Here is a 23,970-nt window from a genome sequence, read left to right as displayed (position 1 = left end):
CCAACCAGTAAGAGATCTGGCCCCTACAGACCAGGTAGGTGCTCCAAATCAACTCGTTACCTGCATGACAGACAGCTGTCGGCAATGGTCACCTGTATGAAAGACACCTGTCCACAGACTCAGTGAATCAGTCAGACTCTAACCTCTACAAAATGGCCAAGAGCAAGGAGCTGTCTAAGGATGTCAGGGACAAGATCATACACCTGCACAAGGCTGGAATGGGCTACAAAACCATCAGTAAGACGCTGGGCGAGAAGGAGACAACTGTTGGTGCCATAGTAAGAAAATGGAAGAAGTACAAAATGACTGTCAATCGACAAAGATCTGGGGCTCCACGCAAAATCTCACCTCGTGGGGTATCCTTGATCATGAGGAAGGTTAGAAATCAGCCTACAACTACAAGGGGGGAACTTGTCAATGATCTCAAGGCAGCTGGGACCACTGTCACCACGAAAACCATTGGTAACACATTACGACATAACGGATTGCAATCCTGCAGTGCTCGCAAGGTCCCCCTGCTCCGGAAGGCACATGTGACGGCCCGTCTGAAGTTTGCCAGTGAACACCTGGATGATGCCGAGAGTGATTGGGAGAAGGTGCTGTGGTCAGATGAGACAAAAATTGAGCTCTTTGGCATGAACTCAACTCGCCGTGTTTGGAGGAAGAGAAATGCTGCCTATGACCCAAAGAACACCGTCCCCACTGTCAAGCATGGAGGTGGAAATGTTATGTTTTGGGGGTGTTTCTCTGCTAAGGGCACAGGACTACTTCACCGCATCAATGGGAGAATGGATGGGGCCATGTACCGTACAATTCTGAGTGACAACCTCCTTCCCTCCGCCAGGGCCTTAAAAATGGGTCGTGGCTGGGTCTTCCAGCACGACAATGACCCAAAACATACAGCCAAGGCAACAAAGGAGTAGCTCAGGAAGAAGCACATTAGGGTCATGGAGTGGCCTAGCCAGTCACCAGACCTTAATCCCATTGAAAACTTATGGAGGGAGCTGAAGCTGCGAGTTGCCAAGCGACAGCCCAGAACTCTTAATGATTTAGAGATGATCTGCAAAGAGGAGTGGACCAAAATTCCTCCTGACATGTGTGCAAACCTCATCATCAACTACAGAAGACGTCTGACCGCTGTGCTTGCCAACAAGGGTTTTGCCACCAAGTATTAGGTCTTGTTTGCCAGAGGGATCAAATACTTATTTCCCTCTGCAGAATGCAAATAAATTCATATACTTTCCACAATGTGATTTTCCGGATTTAATTTGTGATGTGCTATCTCTCACTGTTACCAATAACCTACCCTTCAATTATGGGCTGCTCATGTCTTTGTCAGTGGGCAAACTTACAAAATCAGCAAGGGATCAAATACTTATTTCCCCCACTGTACCTCTATTCAGGAAATCTAGACTGCCCCAACTTGACATTTCGTCCTTTAGATTGTAAACTCCTTTGAGCAAGGACTGTCCTTCTCTGTTAAATTGTACAGCGCTGCGTAACCCTAGTAGCGCTCTAGAAATGTTAAGTAGTAGTAGTAGTTCTACCAAGATATTGGTCAGCAGATGTGCAGTTCAGCTCTCATTTTTGTAAAACTCCCTTTTAAGGTTACCTTGGTCTTTGAAGAAGAGCTTGATGAGATTGTTATGGATTTTGGAGAGGCTAAACCTCATTGGCTTCCTGAAAATGAGCCTAATTCCACATTGAAGGTCTCATCTAGTAGACATAAAGTGGAGGCTGCTCTGTCCTTCAAAGTACAGATGAGTTGCTTCTTGGGAGAAAAGGTCTGCAGTATCTACTTTAGATATTTGTAGGCTGGCAATATGATCTTCCCTACATACATTTGAGAGGTTGGTCTGTATTCATCCAGGAGCCCCACCCTTTTTGGGAACTGCTTTGTTATATACCACAGGTTCTGGAAGAGCCTGGTAAGAATGCTAAGGAAGGAAATATTGTGTCTTATCTGATAATTTTCTTTCCTTTAATCTTACCAGAACAATACAGAAACCTTCCCTAGTGCATTATTAGTAGATATGCTGCAGTTTCTGGAATGTGCCCTGTTTTTAATTTCACAGTTTAAAGTACATCTATTTTGCAATTTATTTATCCTATCTAAGTGGCTTTTTAGGTAGCTGCTGACCCAGTTGGACAGCTGGATAGCGGTAGGGTTACAAAACAAGGCAGACTTGAAAAAGTAATGAATAAGGATGACATTGGACTGGAAGAGTGACTTCGATTCTTTTGCTTGGTCATTCAAAATACTGAGCATTCTAAGGCTGCCTGGTGCCCTTAAGGGGTAAATCACATGGAGCTACTTTGGGGGTCCTTTTACAAAGGCGCACTGAAAAATGGCTTACGGTAGTGTAGGCGTGGGTTTTGGGCGCATGCGCCAATCCGTTTTTCAGTGTGCCTGTGAAAAGGGCCTTTTTTTTTTTTTTTTTTGCCGAAAATGGACATGTGGCAAAATCAAAATTGCCACACATCCATTTTGGGTCTATGTGGGCGGTAATGACCTACGCGCGTCAAATGCCACTCGGTGCGTGTCCGGAGATAAAACTTTCAGACGCACATATTGGATGCGTGCCAAAAATGAAATTACCGCAAGAGCCTTGCGGTAGTCAGACTGTAACTCCGTTTTGGCACGCATAGATTCTTACGTGGCTTAGTAAAAGGACCCCTTGGTTTTTCTGTTTCCATCCACTGGTCAGTGGACATAATTCATAGGTTCTGAATTGGTCTGGTAGGACTAAAGGAAAGAAAATTATTGGGTAAGATATAATTTCTCCTTAATTCACTTCTAACACCCCCCCCTCAGCACACCGTCTTCAATCCCAAGGTCTCACCATATGACTCTTTATTGCTAACCCACCAATCTGGTAAACATGAGGTGCTGAGGAAAAGGAGGAATTAGTGGTTACTGAGGATTGACAGACTGAATGGGCCATTTGGCCCTTATCTGCTGTCATGTTTCTGTGCGGTCTGCCAGACAGATCTTGTTGCTGATTTCCGCTGCTTTCTCTCTAATTTTTCTGCATTTAAAGCCCTTTGTGCTTAATTCATGCCTTTTTGAATGTGCTAGTTTTAGGCTGTTTACAAATGAGCCAGAATCAGGACAGTTGGCATTGTGAAGAGTTGCTTTCATGGTTTGCAAATCCAAATGCACAAGAGCAGCTGTTCATTTATCACCATGAGCCAAAGGTTTTCAACTCAGTCCTCTGGGTGTGCCCCAAGGACTGGGTTGAAAATCCCTGTCATCAGCAGTAAGCACACGACATATGTGCACATCCCACAGTACAGAAGTGTAGCTTTGGACAATGGCATAAATGTTCTGAATGTGCAAATGCTGGTACTTGAAAAATATTTTATATTACAGATAAGATAAATGAATTCTATTGATGTGATTCATGATTGGTCTGTATGGTGGTTTTTCTTCTTTTGTCCCAGCACTCTTTATGGACAGGAAAGGAAGCATAGTAACAAGAGCAAACAGTATTGGGTCAACAAGTGCCTCTTCTGTGCCAAATACAGGTATTTATGGAGGTTGCATTTTAAACATCAGAAAGGTCTGACTTTGTGGTATGCTCATCCTGTCTGAACTCTTCTCTTTCTATTTTTTTTTAAACCTTTGTCTTTGTTTTATGTGAAACTAATCTCAGTTATTCTTTTGGTTGGATATTTGAAAGCCCAGAAGTGGAACTTGCATGGTAGAAAATCCAAAACACAAAAAGCAGAACAGACAAAGAAATCTATATGAAGATGATTTTATTCAACCAACAATGCCTGACACAGGCCATGTTTTGCCCACGTGTGTGCCGCCTCAGGGGCAAATTATGTTGAGAACTGGATACCTCTTCACATATGTGTTGTGACTCATATGACTGCAGTCATATGACAAGGGAATCCACACAATGGCTCAGTGAATCCTCCAGCATCATTGCTAACACAGCACTGTACAGTAGAGACATAGTATATGGGGCACCTGGAAAGGTTAGACGAACAAGTAGTCTGAGGGAGTGTTGGCAGATTTGTGTACTTGAGCTGGTAAGATACAGGCATAGCAAAAAGATCTTCAATTTTAGACAGAAGAAAATTGACACCAGAATAGCTTTTCATGTAAATTGTACATTTTGATTGATTGCAGATCCTCACACTTTCATGCAATAGCAGCTTACTATTGAACGTCTGTTCCTGGGGGCAGCATGGGGTCTCTGAAGGCTCCCCTGTTTGATTCCCAGTTTGTGTCTTTGTACCCAGGTTCAGTTGGGGTTTCTGTAGAGCAGTGATTTCCAAACCTGTCTTGGAGGAACCCAGCCAGTCAGTTTTTCATGGTATCCACAATGAATATTCATATGAGAGATTTCCTTACCAAGGAGGCAACATATGTAAATCGATCTCATGAATAGTCAGATTTTCAGGATATCCACTATAAATATTCATGAGATTTGCGTACGTTGCTTCTTTGGTATGGAAATCTCTTTCATGCGTATTCATTGTGGACATCCTGAAAACCTAACTGGCTAGGGTTCTCCCAGCACAAGTTTGAGAATCACCGCTATAGAAGGAGCATTCACATCCCTTGTGGGTAGGGGAGTGAGTAATGATCATCACAGTTGATTTGATTTAGAGCTGTGTAATGTGACTCCTATCGAGAGAATTCCTGACCAGAGTAGGAATAATAGGAGGACTTATCAAAACAAGAGAAAAAATTCTAGAAGGCTTATGGTACCAGCCCTGGTTCTGACCCACCTGGAATAGAAAGGAGAACTGTTGGACCAGAGAAAAAGGAAATTTTTTTTTCTTGGGGCTTACAGTTGTCAGATATCAGTGTTGTCATATTATTCTGTAGAAGTTTAATGTCTCTTATTAAATAAAATCAGGAATCCTTTTCTTTGGAAATGGCTTCTTCACTTGGCCATTTTTATTCAGATCATTAAGAATCCAGGCAGCAAGGTCCCAGACTTTCAGTATTTACTTTGTGACCTTTGTATAATGTTTACTACTACTACTATAAATCACTTATATAGTGCTACCAGTCGTACGCAGCGCTTTACAATTTAAAATGAAGAAAGACAGTCCCTGCTCAAAAGAGCTTACAATCTAAATCAGGACAAACAGACAGGACCAATAAGGGAAGGACAGACAGAAGGACACATAAGGATAAGATAAAAGTTACAAGTCAGGATTACTAAAGTAATCAACAAGATGTCTTACCATACACACTAAACAACTGGAAATGTTTGATTTGTGGATTGTGGGGTTACTTGGGTTTTCTAACACTTTTTCCTCTTTTGTAATGATTTTATGCCTTTGATCTCCTGTAGTTGAATGCATGATCATGATTGTTCTCCAACTGTAGATGATGAAGACAGTGATTATCGGCAGGAAACCTACAAAGAATCCTACAAGGACCGCCGGAGACAAGCCCACACACAGGCAGAGCAAAAGAGAAGGGATGCAATTAAGGTATACTGAATAGGATAAAAGGGCATTCCATGTTAGTACTACCATGGCTGAGACACCCAAGGAGTTCCAAGCCAGTTGCTCTTTGCAGCCTAGTGGTTAGCCATCCAGGAGCCATGGAAGTGGCTCTACTTGCATTCTCCAGTTGTTGTAGATTATGACCGTTTCCTGAAAGATGTGGGGGAATGCAGATTATTCGTGATATTTACCAAATAAAGGGCAAAATATGTCAGTGCATGGTATTAGGCTGTGCCATGTGGCTTAAGATAGATGGTAGATTATTTGTTGTATGTATTTTGGGGGTTAATTTTTCTTGGTTTAAGAGTAGGTTAGTGTGTAACTTATAGACAGGTACTATTTTCAAGTCAGGAAGAGGGGAGGAAGTCATCATCATTATGCAGTTGCAACACCTACTGACCAGATTTAAGACCCATGATTGCAGGGTTCGGGAAGAAGTCTGGCACAGGACTGTCATTACAATGATTGTCTTGGTAATTTGGGAGGAGGCAAAAAAATAGAAAATGTCCAAGTAGTTGCGAACAAAGGCTCATAGCTTTGGATCCCAGGCTTAAGTACATAAGTAATGCCACACTGGGAAAAGACCAAGGGTCCATCGAGCCCAGCATCCTGTCCACGACAGCGGCCAATACAGGCCAAGGGCACCTGGCAAGCTTCCCAAACGTACAAACATTCTATACATGTTATTCCTGGAATTGTGGATTTTTCCCAAGTCCATTTAGTAGTGGTTTATGGACTTGTCCTTTAGAAAACCGTCTAACCCCTTTTTAAACTCTGCCAAGCTAACTGCCTTCATCATGTTCTCCGATAACAAATTCCAGAGTTTAATTATGCGTTGGGTGAAGAAAAATGTTGTCCAATTTGTTTTAAATTTACTACACTGTAGTTTCATCGCATGCCCATTTTTGGAAAGCGTGAATAGACGCTTCACATCCACCTGTTCCACTCCACTCATTATTTTATATACCTCTATCATGTCTCCCCTCAGCCGTCTCTTCTCCAAGCTGAAAAGCCCTAGCCTCCTTAGTCTTTCTTCATAGGGAAGTCGTCCCGTCCCTGCTATCATTTTAGTCACCCTTTACTGCACCTTTTCCAATTCTACTATATGTTTCTTGAGATGTGGCGATCAGAATTGAGCACAATACTCAAGGTGAGCTGAAAGCTCGAAGCAGAAGAAACTACTGTCCTGTTTTTTTTTTCTTTTCACTTCTCCCCCCCCCCACCCCCCAAAAAAAAAAAATGTATTGTAGTCAGAATTCCTACTGTTGTTTTGATTAGCTGGTTATGGTACTACTTATGGTACTGCAACTTGCTAAACTGCTATTAGAAAAGAAGTCCATCAGTTTAATAGGACAGTAATACATTCATCATCAGAGGATTCATACACATATACCTCCTTATATACTATCCAGCTTATTTTCGAAAGAGATTGCCAGCCATCTTCCGACACAAATTGGGAGATGGCCGGCCAAATCGGTATAATCGAAAACCGATTTTGGCCGGCTCCAACAGCTTTCCGTCACAGAGCCGGTGAAAGTTCCCGGGGGCGTGTCGGAAGGGTAGCGAAGTTGTGCCAGGGGCGTGCCAGGGCGCCCTCAGCCGATAATGGAAAAAAGAAGGGCGTCCCTGGCGAGAATTTGGTCCACTTTATTTGTTTCCCTTTTTTTTTCACGTCCAAGTCCCAAAACTGCCCAAACTGCCCAGGTGGCCACCGGAGAGAATCAGGGATGACTCCCCTTACTCCCCCAGTGGTCACCAACCCCCTCCCACCCAAAAAAAAAATGTAAAAACATTTTTTGCCAGCCTCTATGCCAGCCTCAAATGTCATACCCAGCTCCATGACAGCAGTATGCAGGTCCCTGGAGCAGTTTTTAGTGGGTGCAGTGCACTTCAGGCAGGCGGACCCATGCCCATCCCCCCCCCCCACCTGTTACACTTGTGGTGGAAAATAGGAGCCCTTCAAAACCCACCCGAAGCCCACTGTACCCACATGTAGGTGCCCCCCTTCACCCCTTAGGACTATGGTAGTGGTGTATAGTTGTGGGGAGTGGGTTTTGGGGGGCTCAGCACCCAAGGTAAGGGAGCTATGCACCTGGGAGCTATTTTTATTTTTAATTTTTAGAAGTGCCCCCTAGGGTGCCCGGTTGGTGTCCTGGCATGTCAGGGGGACCAGTGCACTACAAATGCTGGCTCCTCCCACGACCAAATGCCTTGGATTTGGCCGGGTTTGAGATCGCCGGCCTCGGTTTCCATTATCGGAGAAAACCGATGCCGGCCATCTCAAACCCGGCCGTCTCTAACATTTGGCCAGCCCCAACCGTATTATCGAAACAAAAGATGGACGCCCATCTCGTTTGAAAATACGGTTGGCCCCGTCCCTTCGTGGTGCCGTCCTCGGAGATGGGAGTCCCCGTTCGAAAATGCCCCTCCACAAGACCTAATAATCTGCAAGTTCAAAAGCTAGCCTGAAAAAGTGAGATTTATTTATGGTTCATTTCTACCCCACATTTTCCCACAAATGCAGGCACAATGTGGCTTACATGAATTATAAAAGAGAAGTACAATACATGAATTTTACAGAAGAATAAGGATACAATGCTAACAACAATTAGGATGACTAAACAGCAGAGTTACTAATGGAGTATGTTTTTTCAAAAAGGAACGTTTTCAGCAACTTCTTGAAAAGATGGTGATTAGCTTGCGATTTTAAATGCAAAGGTAGAGCATTCCAAGTCTTTGGGCGGGAGTAGTGGAAAGAAGAGGCAAAAAGAAGCTTGTATTTGACACCTCTACAAGATGGATAATGTAGTTGGAGATAGGGGCGAGCTGTTTTGATGGCATTTCTTGGCGAGAGATCTATTAAAGGAATCATATATTGTGGAGCTAATCCGTAAATTATTTTATGTGTTATTGTGCAGATCTTGAAAGCTATTTGTTCTTTTACTGGTAGCTAGTGAAGATTGAGACGTAGAGGCTGCGCAGGAACCATGCGCGATTTACCCAAGATGAGTCTCGCAGCAGTGTTCTGGGCAGTCTGGAACTTTCTCAGTAATTGCTCCTGGCAGCCCACACAAACATAGCACCGCTACAAACCAGAACCTCACGCAGAAAAAACTCAATACCATGGTTTAAAGAAGAATTGAATGAACTAAAAACTCAAGTCAGAAGACTAGAAAGAGCATGGAGCAAGAAAAAAGACGAACCCACACTCAAAAACTGGAAACAACTACAAAGAAAATACAAATACACCATTAGACAAACTAAAAGAACATACTACAAAACCAAAATAGGACCGAACTACAAGGATACACACAAACTCTTCTCACTCGTAAACAAACTACTGAATACTACACCGGCCACTTCCAATAATATGGACACCCTATCTGCAACCAATCTTGCGAACTACTTTAATGAAAAAATTGTAAAGCTTCGACTTATGATACCAACTAACACAACTGATTACACAAACCTCTTCAGGCACAGAGTCCTTGTGACTCTGGGCAAGTCACTTAACCCTCCATTGCCCCAGGTACAAATAAGTACCTGTATACAATATGTAAGCCGCATTGAGCCTGCCATGAGTGGGAAAGCGCGGGGTACAAATGTAACAAAAAAAAATAACTCCTCGAATGCCTAGACCCAATACCTGGCGAACACCCAGCAGATCGATCATGGACCAACTTTGACACGCTCTCACTTGATGACATTTCACAATTGCTTGGGAAATACGCCAAGTCGCAATGCAAAATAGACATCTGCCTGACTAGCTTAATTAGATCAGTGTCATGACTCTTGGAGCTTGGTAATTAGAAGCCCCAATATCATGGAGCATGACCCTGGCACAGCAATCACCTGAAGTCTCTATTGTTTTAGGAAGTCTCTTTTATTGAATAAATCACAGATAATTTACTCACAGATGGATGTTCAAAGATGCTGCTTCAGAATACAGAGACTTCTTAATCTGGAGGCTGTGGGAGGTGGAGATCTGAGGAGAGGTAGTTGTGTTGCAAGGGGGGGAGAAAGGTAGTTGAACAGGTAGAAATAGTCCAAAGCTAGGTGAATGGAATGTGCAATATCTCATTTGGGAGGAGATATCTTCAGGGTAAAATTCCAGGTTCATTACAGGGAGTTTCAGCAGGACAGAGCTATCTGGCATAAGATGTTGCATGCTCCAAGTCTCTGGCTAGATGGACAAAGCCTCATGGCTGAAAGGACAAAGAGGTGTTGGGGGGGGGGTGTTGCACAGGCTCAGGGAGGAGCAGATAGAGTCCAATGGGAACAGAGCCTGCCATCGAGTAGCAAGGGGTGGTCCTAGAAATAGGAGGGAAAGGTCATACCTGGCTGACCTCTCAGAACAGAGATAGTAAGACTGAACAGGGAGTGATAGGAAGACAAGAGAGCCAAGATTGGCAAAGAGAGAAAGGATGTCTGGGCAGCCTCACAACCAGTGGTAACAGTTCTTACACAGCCAAGCGAGTGTGGTTGTACTGCCTATGAACTACATTACCCACAGTGCATTGCTCATGTATCTTGCAATAAGAGACTGCAGCAGCGAAAGTCCTTAGAAATGAGAATAATAGTAAAGGCCTTACACACATTTCAGGATCACGTTATGAACTAGTGCAAGGCTGTCGGGGGACAGAACAGTCAGCCCCTAAACAATTCAAAACAGACCTCACAAAACACTTAAACTACAGACTTCAAAATGGTCTCTTCCCCACGGAGAAAAGAAACATCTTACTCACTCCTCTACCTAAAGATGCCAAGAAAGAAACAATGGACATAACCAATTACTGCCCAGTAGCATCTATCCCCCTCATAACCAAACTCATGGAGGGTATAGTGACGAAACAACTCACTGAATACTTAGATAAACACTCAATTTTGCACGAGTCCCAATCAGGATTTAGGTCGAATCACAGCACTGAAACTGTTCTAGTGTCTGCAGTGAACTCATTCAAACAAGCAATTGCAACCGGCAACAACATACTCCTCCTACAATTCGACATGTCCAGTGCCTTCGACATGGTCAATCACAGAATACTATTACATATATTAGAATACTTTGGAATAGGAGGCACAGTTCTCAAATGGTTCAGAGGATTCCTGACCACAAAATCATACCAAGTAACAACGAAAACAGACATATCAGAACCATGGACACCTGAATGTGGAGTTCCCCAAGGATCCCCCCTTTCACCAACCCTCTTCAACCTAATGATGATACCTTTAGCCATATTACTAGCCAATCAAAACCTCAACCCTTATCTTTCAATTCGTTTTTTATTCAACAAATACAGTGAACATTGTACATGCTCCAGTTTCTTAACTCAAGTCACCTGTTACATCTGTCAGTTACATGTACATCAAATATAGTATCACAGGTACAAGCTTTTTGATTATGAAACATCCTACTCTATCTTCCCATTCCCCCCCCCCTTTCCTCCCTCCCCTCTTTGTCCCCATCCCTCCCAGGGTCGCTCTCACTCCAAACTTTACTTCCTAGTTCATATGTTTAACAGATAACTCCTCGCTGCTGGCGTTAATGTGTTCCACAGTGGGCTCCAGCGCTGCGTAAATGCTTTTTTGTACCCTTGCGGTTGTCTGTTCATTTCCAATCTTTCAAACCGCATGAGCTCTATCATACCTCCCCGCCAGTGCTGGACTGAGGGTCTCTTCGGAGCTAACCAGTTCTTTAAAATAGCTTTTTTCCCCAAAGATTGTGGCTCGTAAAGCAAATTGCCGCATTCCTTTTGGGGTAGGGCGTGGTAGCTTCAGATTGCCAAACAGTATTCCAGGTTGTGGTCGCCACGTCACTTTCCAGATCTTAGAAATTTCCTGCAGTAATAGTCTCCAAAAGTTCCGGATGTGGGGGCATGTCCAAAACATGTGTCCCAGCTCTGCTCCCTCCAACCCACACTTGGGGCAGGCACCATCTGGGGAGAGACCCATATGAAAAGCACGCCGTGGTGGTACATGTGCTCTCAGCACTACTTTATACTGCAGTTCCCAGTGTCCCACAATTGCCGTATATTGTCTCATCCCCAGAACATGTTCCTTGATCGTTTCCTGCTTTATTATAATTCCCAAGTCCTCACTCAAGGCTGTTGCCAGATGTACATAATCCAGTTCTGAAAAATTGTCCTTAATATATTGATGATGGTATGCTAGTGGGACTTTCTGTTGCTCCCGGAAAGAGTAAGCCTCTGCTAGTTCTTCCTGCACGTCCTCCGCCAGGGACTCCCACGGCAGGCTTTTAACATAATGTAGTTGGGCGTAGTGGAACTGGTCCGCTGATTTCAAATTGTATTCACGCCTCAGCTCCTTAAATGTTTTTATGCGACCTTCCTCCGTGATCACATATAGTAAATAAATAATGCCTTGCGTCTTCCAGTCTTGGAAAGTCTTGTGTAACATCCCGGGAGCAAACTCCGGGTTACCCTGTATTGGTAAATATGGTGTTACTGTAGATTTGAAGTGATAAATACGACAAATCCATTTCCATACCGCTTGGGCTGAACTATAAATTCCAGTGTCTTTCAGTTCCTGTGCGATTTCAGCCCTCGGTGTTTGCGCCACGTATCCAAGATTTAAGCCCTGTGCCATGTGGCTTTCCATTGCTGTAGCTGAAAAGTCTGATGTCCCTCTATACCAATCGTTAATGTGGCGCATACCACTAGCCACTGTTATATGTCGAATGTTAAGGAGGCCCATGCCTCCGTACTCTTTCGGTGTCTGTAGTACTGCCAACGGTATCCTGGCCCGTTTTCCATTCCACAGAAATCTCTGTAGAGCTTTATTTATCTTTGTTTCGTCTTTACGAGTCAGATACAGTGGCAGCACCTGAAATAAATATACCCATTTTGGCACAATCATCATGTTAATCACAGCAATTCTACCTAGGTGTGAGAGCGGGTACCCTTGCCACATCTGTAGTTTTGCCTGTGTTATCCCCAGTAAGGTGGCTACATTTCTCGTGTATATTTTTGTAAGATCATTTGTAATCATTACCCCTAGATATTTAAATTCCTCCTTTTCCCAACTTATGTTTAGGCTACCTTTCCACCTTTCCTTATCTTCCTTTAATACTGATAATCCTGTAGATTTGTGGAGATTTAGAGTAAATCCCGAGTGGTCCCCATATCTTGTAATGGCTCTCAACAGCACTGGTACTGATTGATCCGGGTCCTGAAGTATCACTAGGAGGTCATCGGCAAAAGCCAGTGTCTTTACTATATGATCTCCCATAGCCACTCCCCTTATCTGATCTTCGCACTGTAATCCCCTCAGTAGGGGTTCCAGGGACAGGATAAACAATAGGGGTGAAAGAGGGCAGCCCTGTCGCGTGCCTCTGTGGATAGTGAATTCTGTGCTGCGGGTCCCATTAACTATCACCGACGCCCTTACCCCTTTGTACAAGGCCCTAATGGCTTCCTGAAACCAACCGCACATTCCCATATGGTCCAACACCCCAAACATGAATTCCCAATCAACTTTGTCAAAAGCCTTTTCGGCATCAAGACTTAGAATCAGTTCTGGAGTGTTGGCCATGTTGCACTGCACCATTGCCAGTAATAACTTCCTGGTGTTAACCCCCGCTTGCCTTTGGCGGACAAAGCCTACCTGCTCCTCACCTATTATTCTAGGCAACACTGGGGCCAACCGATTCGCCAGCACTTTGGCGAAGATTTTTTGGTCCACGTTTATTAGGGAGATGGGCCTATAAGAGTCTGCACAGTCACCCGGTTTCCTGGGCTTTTGGATCAAGGATATCAAAGCCAAGTTCTCTCCCTGTGGCAATTCACCTTGGCTAACAATCTGATTATAATAGTCTTGCAGTGCCCCAACCACCGGTTCCGGGAGGAGCCTGTAAAACTCCCCAGAAAATCCATTCGGTCCCGGGGCTGAGTGCAGTGGAAGACTTTTAATTACCTCTTGAATTTATCTCCCTTGGATAGGTCCATTTAATAAATCTAGCTCATTAGGAAGCAGTTTAGGTAACTGTAGGGCGTTCAAGTATTCCTTAAGCTCTTTGGTGGTTGGTGTTGAGTGTTTTCTATATAGGGTGGAGAAGTGTTGTACTATGATTTTTTCAATTCCCTCACAACTGGTTTCTATCTTCCCTTGAGCTCCCTGCATAGTTATTATGACTCGGTTAGATTCCCATGTGCGCATTAGCCTGCCTAACACGGGGCCTGTTCTATTCCCATACTTTTGCAGTTTATACTTCTGGTATAATCTAGACCTAGTTATTTTTTCATGTATATGGGAATTTACTGCTATTTGAATGGCCCTCATGTGCTCTCTGGTGGCTGCCGTTTGCAGGCGAATATGGGCTCTTTTAGCCTTTGCAAGTTGTGATTCTAAGAGCGCTTTAGCATTCTTCTTATGCTGTTTCTGAACAAAAGCTGTGACTTCACCCCTCATCACCGCCTTGGCCGCCATCCAGAACAACTCTGGGTTCTCTTTATGTTCCACATTAAAGTTGGCGTATTCTTCCCATTTATGAATTAGGTGTTCCCGGAACTCCTTGTTTGTAAACATGTACCCCGGGAAACGCCATCCCGTTCCTTTTGGAAAATGCAATGGTGCCTCTACTTCTACCCAGACCATTGAATGGTCCGATACATCTTCAGGACCAATCTCGGATTGTGTGACCCCTGGAAATAGGCTTACCGCCATTAGTATGTAATCAATTCTCGAATGTGTGCCATGGGCTCTAGACTGATGTGTAAAATCTTTCTCATCTGGGTGCATTGCTCGCCAAACGTCCACTACTCCCAGGGTCCACATAAATGTACTTAACGCCCTTGCCCGTGGCCCCCCTTTGCTTTGCTTCCTTTGGGTGAGTACAATCTTGCTCCGGCTCTGCTACTAAATTAAAGCCTCCTAGGAGTATAAGGTTCTTGTTGGGCACCGCAGAACAAAGATTAATTATCTTCTGATAAAATTTTGAATCATATATATTTGGCCCATATAATCCCAGTATCGTGTATTCTTGACTGTACAGCCATAGGCGAATGCAGATATAACGGCCCTGTGGATCCCTGGCTAGAACTTCTGCCTTAGCTGCCAAACCTTTCCTTATTAGCAATGCAACTCCCCTCTTTCTACCCTCTGCAGAAGCAGAGTAAACCTCGCCCACCCATGTTCGTTTTAATTTTGCATGTTCTTGCTCATTTAATCGGGTTTCCTGTAAACATGCGATGTCCGCCGCATGGCGTTTTAGAGCTGCAAGGATTTTGGCCCTTTTTACTGGTGAAGTGATCCCACCTACATTCCATGTGACTAATCTTGTTTTTTTACCCTGCATCATTGTATACTAATTTGTACAGCTGCAGATATTGTTGTTGCTCCTGGCCTCGGAAGCCCAGCCTCCCTCCAAGGCCTCTCCACAGTGGTGACCATGTATAAACTAGCCAGCTTGTTCTTACCTTCAACCATAGTTCCTGAAGTGTTTTGACCCCAGCCCCCTCCCCTTCACCCTCCCCTCCATAGGCCCTCCCTAAGTTGACCCCCCTCCTCCTACTCCCCATTCTCACCCAAAAACTCTTCACCCGTGAAGAGCTCTGCCTGGATCTCGTTGTGCTGCCCCCAGCCCTCCCCCCAAAACTAGCCTCTATGCCAACCTGCGTGCCTCATTGTCCTGGCCAAACCATGAACACAAATAATTATGTGATCAAAATTACAAAACTTCTTGCAACAACAGCGTCAATTTATATACACATTACTGAATATTTATTCCCCCTCCAGTGGGTCCTTTTTTTACTTCACCATGTTTTGGATCTTCCTCTGCCTTGTCTTAGCTCAGGTCAAGTCCTCTTAGTCCTTAGTGTCCATTCTAAGATGTTCTTCCAAAAACTTGGACGCCGCCACCGGGGTAGCAAGTGTAGTCCACGCTCCGTTGCGGTGGATTTTAAGCAGTGCAGGGTATACTAGCATAAAGCGAATCCCAGCTTCCGATAACTGCTTACATGCTGGCCCAAAAGCTTTCCGCCGTGCCTGCAGAGATGCTGAGTAATCCTGGAATATTTTAACTGGCGTCTCATCATATTTTAAGGACTGCCATTTCCGTCTCGCTCCATTTAGGATCTCCATCTTGTGTATATAGTTGTGTACTTTAATTATCACTACTCTGGGCCTTTCACCTGCGCGCACCCGACTGCCTATTCGATGTGCTCTCCTGAGCTTTCCTGAGCTGTCTGTTAGTGCGAATTTGGATTGGAGCCATTTCTCCAGCAGCGAGCCCAGCAAAGAGTCCGGTACTGTCTCTGGTATGCCCACTATTCTCAGATTAGAGCATCTTGATCTGTTTTCAAGATCATCTATCTGTTGGACCTGGTCTGCCACTGTTTTTTGTAGCTGTGCCATGGTCTCTGTACGGCCTTTTTCGTCATCTTCTATTGTGGACACCTGTTTCTCAAGCTCCTCCGTCTTATGGTTCGTTTCCGCCAGGCTTTGTTCGAAGGTAGCGATTTGTCCAGCTAGCAGCGCAAATTGTGGGGCCAGTGCTGTTTTGACCGCCTCCATAAGGCTCCGTAAGAAGCTTTGTTGCGGGTTCCGGGCTCGCCGCCATTTTGTTATCCTGCCCGCTCCGGTGCTTTTCAGGTTCTTTCTTTGGAGCTTTTCCGGGCATAGCCTCCGCACTTCTTGTCATATATTTATCCATATACTGGTGCCTGGGTATCTGTTCAGCCGGCGTTTTATTGTTAAAATTCGGGCCGTTTCGGGGAGAAGGCAGGGAGAGCAGCGGACTTGCGACCGCTTACTTCAGCACATTTCGCGAGATCTCCCAACCTCAACCCTTATATATATGCAGATGATGTCACGATTTATATCCCGTTTAAACACGACCTAAATGAAATCACCAACGAGATCAACCAAAGCCTCCAAATCATGCACTCCTGGGCGGATGCATTCCAGCTAAAACTGAACGCAGAAAAAGCGCAATGTCTTGTACTCACATCACAACATAACACAAACAACTTCACCACCATAACCACACCATCCCACAAAATCTGTTGCCTTCCCATCTCACAATATCTGAAAATTCTTGGAGTTACTATTGATCGAAACCTCACACTCGATGCCCACGTGAAGAACACAACGAAAAAGATGTTCCAATCCATGTGGAAACTGAAAAGAGTAAAACCTTTCTTCCCGAGATATGTCTTCCGTTCCCTGGTACGATCAATGGTACTGAGTCACCTGGACTACTGCAATGCACTGTATGCTGGATGCAAAGAACAGAACATCAAAAAACTTCAAACAGCCCAAAATACCGCCGCCAGACTCATATTTGGAAAAACTAAATATGAAAGCGCAAAATCCCTAAGAGAGAAACTTCATTGGCTCTCACTTAAGGAATGCATCACGTTCAAGGTCTGCACGATTGTTCACAAAATCATCCACAAAGACGCCCCAACCTTGCTAAAGCTTGTGGACTTGCCGCCCAGAAATGCCAAAAGATCATCGTGCAAATTTCTGAATCTACACTTCCCCAGCTGCAAAGGACTAAAGTACAAGCATTACCTACTACCTTGAAAACCATCGAAGAAATAACCAACTTTCGAAAATCTCTGAAGACACATCTCTTCAACAAGGCTTACAAAGAAAACTCATAACCTTACTAAATCACTTCAACAAGGCTTACAAAGAAAACCCATAACCTACTAAATCACCTTGCCAGCTCGCCCAGCTACGACAGTCTAATTTCTTTAATCTCTTTATCTATCCACCTAAACCTTTTCTTCTTTCCCTATTTAACACTTTTACATCACTAATCATATCTAATATCCTGGAATGGCAAAACCATAACAAGACTCTGTAAGCCACATTGAACCTGCAAATGGGTGGGAAAATGTGGGATACAAATGCAATAAATAAATCCCACTACAGTAATCAAGGCGAGACAGAACTAGCCAGTGAACGAGTGTGCGGAAGAGCTCTCTGGTGAGACAAAACCTAATACGCAGCAGCCTCCACATTGCATAGAACATCCGCTTGGTGACCACTCGCACTTGCATGTCCAGTTGCAGATGAGGGTCCAGCTCAACACCTAGAAGTCTTAGGCTCTTTGAGATAGGAAGTGTCTGGTCTTTAATGACAAGGAAGCTTGAGGAAAACTTGGTATGGAGGGATGAGAGTACAAGACACTGGGTTTTATCTTTGTTTAACTTAAACACCTTAGCCCATAGATCCGTGATGGAAAAACTTGCTTTGATCAAATCTGTGATTTCATCAAATGAGGAATGGAAGGGGATGTGGATGGTGATATCATCTGCATAGATAAATGGATTTAGGCCCAGGTTAGCTAGTGCGGTTGCAAGGGGAAACAGCATGATATTGAAGAGTGTTGGTGATAGAGGCAAGCCTTGGGGGACCCCACAAGAGGCTTTCCAAGGCGCGGAATGAACTGGTGTGTGTTTGACCTGGTATGTTCTTGTCAGAAAACCCTTAAACCAATGCAACATGCTCCCTCCAATGCCTAAGGTTTCCAGTAGATGTAGTAAGATGTTGTGGTCCACCATATCAAACGCGCTTGACATATCGAACTGCAGCAGTAATATTTTTTTACCAACAGAAATTTCCCTTTTAAAATCTGACAGGGCTGTAACCAGTACCGTTTCAGTGCTAAACTATGCACGGAAACCTGACTGTGAGTAGTGCAGAATGTCAAAGTTCTCCAGGAATTCATTTAGCTGAGTATTTACCGTGCTTTCCATTACTTTGACAATTAGTGGTTTAGACGCCACTGGTCGTTAGTTTGAAATTACGTCGGCTTTGATCTTTGGATTCTTTGGAATGGGTGTGAGAAGAATCCTGCTATGCTCTGGTGGGAAGAAGCCATGGTTCAACATGTAACTGAGATAGGAGGTCAGCGATGAAGCGCTTTGGGGCCACTTTTAAAAGGTGACTAGGGCAAGCATCCAGACCACAAAACTTGTTGGAGAACTTTAAGAGTGCTTTAGAAACGTTATCTACCAGAACGCTTTGAAAGGCAGTCCATGTGCGATCGGCTGGACAGTAATCAGTGCATCCAATGAGTTTAGGAAATCATCCACAGCTGCGTGGGAACTAGTTAGTGTGGATCTAAGAACTTGAATTTTGTCTTTGAAATAAGTAGCAAGCAGGTCCGCCAAAGGAAGATTGTCCTGGGTGGTCTCCAGCTTATTGGTGGCAAGAAAAGAGTTCAAGAGCTGATTTAACTTTTTGTTATCTCTAACTGCAGATTTTAATTTCATGGAAAAGTAAATGCGTTTTGCTTTCTTGATGGCAAAATTATATTTGCGGTGGCTTGCTTTCCAAACTTCCAACGCTTGCTCTGTCTTCTTTTGCACTAAACACGTTCAAGCTTCCGAGTTTCAGTCAAGGTTTTTAGCTCAGTAGAAAACCAAGGCGAACTACGGAAATAGGAAGTTTTGAGTTGCGTGGGAGCTATAGAATCTAGAACACTCCTACATAAGTCATCCCAGGCAATGAGATTTCAATATTTTCTTACATTTTAGCAAAGAAGCTTCTTTCCTCAACTTTATTGGCAGCCTATTTGATTGTTCCGGGACCATTCAGAAGAGCACACAATCTCTAGTAGAAGCTAACCAAGCCCTGGACAAATGAAGAATAACTGTCCTATTATCAAAGATCATAAAACGTATAAACTGCCATGGAGGAGTGACCTAATGGTTAGTGCAGCGGACTTTGATCCCAGCTTCCAGGGTTTGATTTCCACTTCAGTTCCTTGTGACCCTGGGCAAGTCACTTAACCCTCCATTGCCTCGGATACAAAAACCAAGATTGTGAGCCTTCTAGGGACAGAGATAGTACCTGCTTATAATTGGATTGTAAGCCACATTGAATCTGAACTCTGGGATAGTGCAGGATACAAATGTCATCATAAAAATAATAAGATGGTAGACTTTCATATAAAGCTGCTAAATACTTGCCGATTGTTATGTGTTCAATACTATATATGTGGATATCCAAGGTGGGATATAATTGTAGTAAATAATCAGCAAGCAATAGTATTTAATAAACAATGGAGTCACATGGTTCTTCCAACCTGCCCCCTTCTTACCTAACAATCTTATTGCTGCATTCTGTAGGGTTTCAAGTTTCCTTAAGAAACAAAAGGAAATAAAGAAATATTTTACTAAAGAAATAAATCAAATTACTTATATCATCAGATTAAGTATCTCTCTAATGGAATCTTGGACATCCAATTTCAAATTAAAACACCACCAATAAAATTAAATTCTTAATAGTTACTAATCCTCATCATGCTATAAATCTTAAATAATTTACCACTGAGAACATCACATATCCCCTTGACTCAACTATGAAAATCTTAGGAGACACAGCTGATCAGTTCCTCACTCTCTAGATAACCAAATTTCCGAAGTGGTCTGAAGTGTTGAGGAGACTAAGACCATTCTTCACAAAATCAGTCTTCCATATTCTAGTTCAATCTCTAGTTCTAGCAAAATTTGATTACTGCAACTGTGTTTATGCAGGATCTCCTAAAAAAAACTGCAGATTGCTGAAAACACTGCCGCATATCTCGTATTCAGACTACCACACTTCACCAAAGCAACCCCCCTTCTGTAAGATTTGCATTGACTGCCAATAAAAGATAGAATATCATTCAAGCTATGTACCTTTATTCACAAATTTTTGTATGGTTCTGTCCCATTATACATGAACAACCTCACTGAATTACCCTCAAGTAATAGCTGTAAATCATCCAGAGAATATCTTATCCTTCATTTCCTGAATTGTAAGAAAGTAACCTACAAAACAATCCATTCTTCTAACTTTTCATATCAAAGACATTAAAATTTGGAACTCCTTACCTAAAACCATCAAATGTACTGATGATTATTAGTTATTCCGAAGTCTATTGAAAATTCACTTCTTCAGTGTAGCCTTTAAGGAAATAAGCACTCTTCTCAAATAAACTCATGGCATTAATTTTTACTTCATGTCACATTCGTAAGCCCTTGTGCACAGACAGAGCACAGCGACCAGGCAGTGCAGCGACCAGTGTTCAGTCAGGCAGCCGAGCAACCCCGAGGCTTCACCTGAGAGGACCACCGTTCCCCGAGGGTTGAGCCCCCAGGTGCAGGTGGCCAACAGGACTTCTGGGGTCAGACGGCCGCAGGCAGCAGGCAATGGTAGAATAGATCAAGACAATACCTAGGGCTAGACCAGGCAGAAAGCAGGGGTTAGTTCAGGCAACAAGCGGAGAGTAATCAGGAACGAGCAGTAGCCCGGTCAGGCGGCAGGCGGAAAGTGGTCAGGACCATACCGTAGTCAGGCAGCGAGCAGAAGGTAAGCAGGTTCCAAGCAGAGGTCAGGTCAGGTAGCAATGCAGAGAGTAATTTATTTATTTATAGCATTTATACCCTGCTCTTTCCCGCTCGATAGCAGGTTCAGTGCAGCTTACAATGTATGAGTAGAAAGCGTCACAGAGATAACACAATGTAAGTACAAAGTATCATAGAGCTAATACAATGTAATCAGGTTCCAAGCAGAGAGTAGTCAGGTTCCAAGCAGAGGTTGGGTCAGGCAGCAAGCAGAGAGTAGTCAGGTTCCAAGCAGAGGTTAGGTCAGGCAGCAAGCAAAGAGTAGTCTGGTTCCAAGCAGAGGTCGGGTCAGGCAGTTGAGCAATTAGCAAACCAAGAATCCACCAGCAGCAGCGAACCTACTGAAGTAGAAGCCGAAGCAAAGCCAGTGGAACAACCCTGCCCCTTAAATAGTACTTCCCATCAGGGAAACGCGAATCAGCTGGCAGGGGCAGGGAGACGCGGAGACCCAGCGCCCGGAGTCAGCAGGTCAGGAAATCCAGATTGGCCAGCTGGTGGATGGAGGTGGAGTTTGGTCGTACATGGCCAATCCGGGGAGTCGGGGTGTGGCTAGCGTTCCCGGGCTCTGCGCCCGGAAGGAAGCGATCCCCTTTGGGACGCCGGCGCTACCACCCCGGTCGGCGTTCCGGGACGCAGGAGCGATGCGCTGACGCCCCCAAGATGGCAGTAGGGCGACCAGGGTAAGGCGTGGGGCATGGGAGCGTCAGCAAGCAGTAAGGCCGGCGCTCCCCACTACTGGGACGGAGCTGGAGAGCGAATCGGCCACAAGGAGCGCACCGCAGGTGAGGGGCGCGACACTTCATCCCACCTCCCACTACTCCTGGCTATCCCAGCTAATCCTAGCTCTTACCTTTTTCCTTCATATTTCAATTATCTAGCTTAAATCACTAAGTATTTAATTACATCTGTTCCTAACTCAAATTTTACTGGTGTAACATTATATGATATATTTTACTTTCTGTTAATATATTTTGAACATGTTCATGCTTTTCTAATTGTTGTGTAAGCCGAATTGAACCCTGAGTTCTACTCAGGTTATAAATGTAATAAATAAATAAAGTACCAGCATAAACCACATTAGCATAATCTAATCTAGAAATCAAAAGGACAAGTACAAATGAATGTAAGGCTTCATTCAAAAAAAAACAAAAAAAAACACCTGAGAGCATGAAGCTGTTGAAACAAAAAAAAGTCCTTAACTAGACAGTTGAGAATCAGTCTACACGCCCAAGTATTTGAAAGATTCCACTAACATCTGGTTGGCCTCATAGAACTGGAACAACTCCAGGTTTCAAATCTGAACCAGTAACCCAGCATGCTATTGTTTCAGAGATAGTTAACCATTTCTGCACTACATCCAAGCAATTTTGTAGCACTGAAAGATCGGGGCTAGAGGGGGGAAGTTTTTCCATCAATAGGATGATTTTGGAATAAAAATGCACACAGATTACAAATTCTTGAATGACCAATTAAAATGGACCAAGAAAACTATTCAGTAATGACAGGGAAAGGGCAGAACTCTGAGGAACTCCACAAGACATAGTAGTACCCTCTAAAAGAGCATCCTGCTAAAAATGATCTAAATTGTCCTTCGCACCCAAGTTTCCATGTGAAGAACATGGAAATTAAGCTTCTGTTATTGAGGCATTTACTAGAAAGCCTGTCTTTCCATAGTGTCCCTCTAGACCAGCACAGATGGGTTAATCACTCCAACCAGCAGATGGAGACTGAGAACAAACTGAGTTTCAAGTGAGCCTATAAGTGGACTGTGCAGTCCTCAAGAAACCAGTCTGTTCTTAGTCTCAGCAGATGGAGGTGTGATAACCTGTGCAGTAGGTTACTTGTGGGCCCTGGGATTTCTTTTTGTCTTAAGTTTTCTTCCTGGGGCTACTGGGTATGAGAAAACATTCTCTATTTAAAACAAAAAAAACAAAACACCAGAGGTAGTTTTGGGTTTTACTTCCCTTTTGTCTGCCTGCCTGCTGAATAAGGGTTGAGGCCTGCAGGAGTTGCTTTCGCCCTGGGGGTGTTAAACCCAGGAGGCTGGACCCCCACCCCCCCCCTCCCACACACACACACACACTTGGACCCTGCTTGTGGGTACCTTTGGTTTGTGAGCCTCAGCTGCCTGGCTTTGTCTTTGGGCAGATTGGCAGTTTGGAGAGCTGTGTGATCTGCCTTGCTACTTCTTTCTGGCCTGAGTGTTGGTTAAAATAAATAAAATAAAAAGACACAAGTGTTACAGCTGATTTAAGGCGGGAAAACCACATGTAAAAAAGAAAGAACGGGGCTTTTTTTGCTTTTTCCCTTTGGCAATTGTTTTCCTGCTGCCCCGACGCTTCTCTGGGGAGCCGCGGAGTTCCTGCTTTTTTTTCTTTCTTGGTGGCGATGTCTCAGCGCCTTAAGCACTGTGCAGTTTGCCGGGGGGATGGGGGGTGGATGCAGCAGGGCATTATGGCCTCTGTGCAGCTCCGGAGCGTACCAAGTCAGGATGTGGGGAGTCCAGGCAGGTGGCTGTGCTGACTCCAGTGTCCGAGGTTTCAGCGGGACTGTCCTCAGGGGATCCCGTTCGGGCAGTTTATTTAGATTTTGCTCACACCTTTTTCAGTAGTTGCTCAAGGTGAGTTACATTCAGGTACTTTGGATATTTCTCTGTCCCAGGAGGGCTCACAATCTAAGTTTGTACCTGAGGCAATGGAGGATTAAGTGACTTAACCAAGATCACAAGGAGCAGCAGTGGGATTTGAACCAGCCACCTCTGGATTGCAAGACCAGTGCTCTAACCACTCCTCCACTACCTTGTTTTCAACGGGAACCACCACCAGTTTTTCCCCAGCCTTGATCTCCCTCCGCACTTGGAGCCCTTTTCTGCCTCCGGGTCTCTGCCCTTCAGCCCGACACTGCCGGATGTTTCAGGGTTGATTTTTTTTCCCCTGGAATTTGTTTTGGCCATGTACAAGGCCTTTTGTCTGAAACACGCTGGGGCTGCTCCGCAGAAAGGAGCTGTGCTGCAGGGGAGACTGTTCCCCCCCCCCCCCTTCTAAATTCAGGCATAGGGAATAGGGGAAAAAGGAGGAACTCCTGGACTGTGCTCGGGGGTTGGAGGTTTTACCTGACTGGTCTGAGGAGG

The 23,970-nt window shown here is 44.3% G+C and overlaps 1 protein-coding gene across 1 annotated transcript in view; it reads left to right on the top strand.

Moving 5' to 3' along the window:
* MLX (MAX dimerization protein MLX) overlaps positions 1-23,970 on the top strand; it is a 74,562-nt gene that overhangs the window by 21,077 nt on the left and 29,515 nt on the right. The window contains exons 3-4 of the mRNA XM_030220615.1: positions 3,445-3,528; positions 5,357-5,463. Of these exons, the coding sequence (XP_030076475.1) occupies positions 3,445-3,528; positions 5,357-5,463 (191 nt within the window). The remainder of the gene's footprint in view (positions 1-3,444; positions 3,529-5,356; positions 5,464-23,970) is intronic.

The sequence above is a fragment of the Microcaecilia unicolor genome, chromosome 12 (assembly GCF_901765095.1).
Source record: "Microcaecilia unicolor chromosome 12, aMicUni1.1, whole genome shotgun sequence".
Lineage (NCBI taxonomy): Eukaryota > Metazoa > Chordata > Amphibia > Gymnophiona > Siphonopidae > Microcaecilia > Microcaecilia unicolor.
Note: the sequence above shows the minus strand (reverse complement) of the source record. Positions and strands in the feature narration are given on the sequence as shown.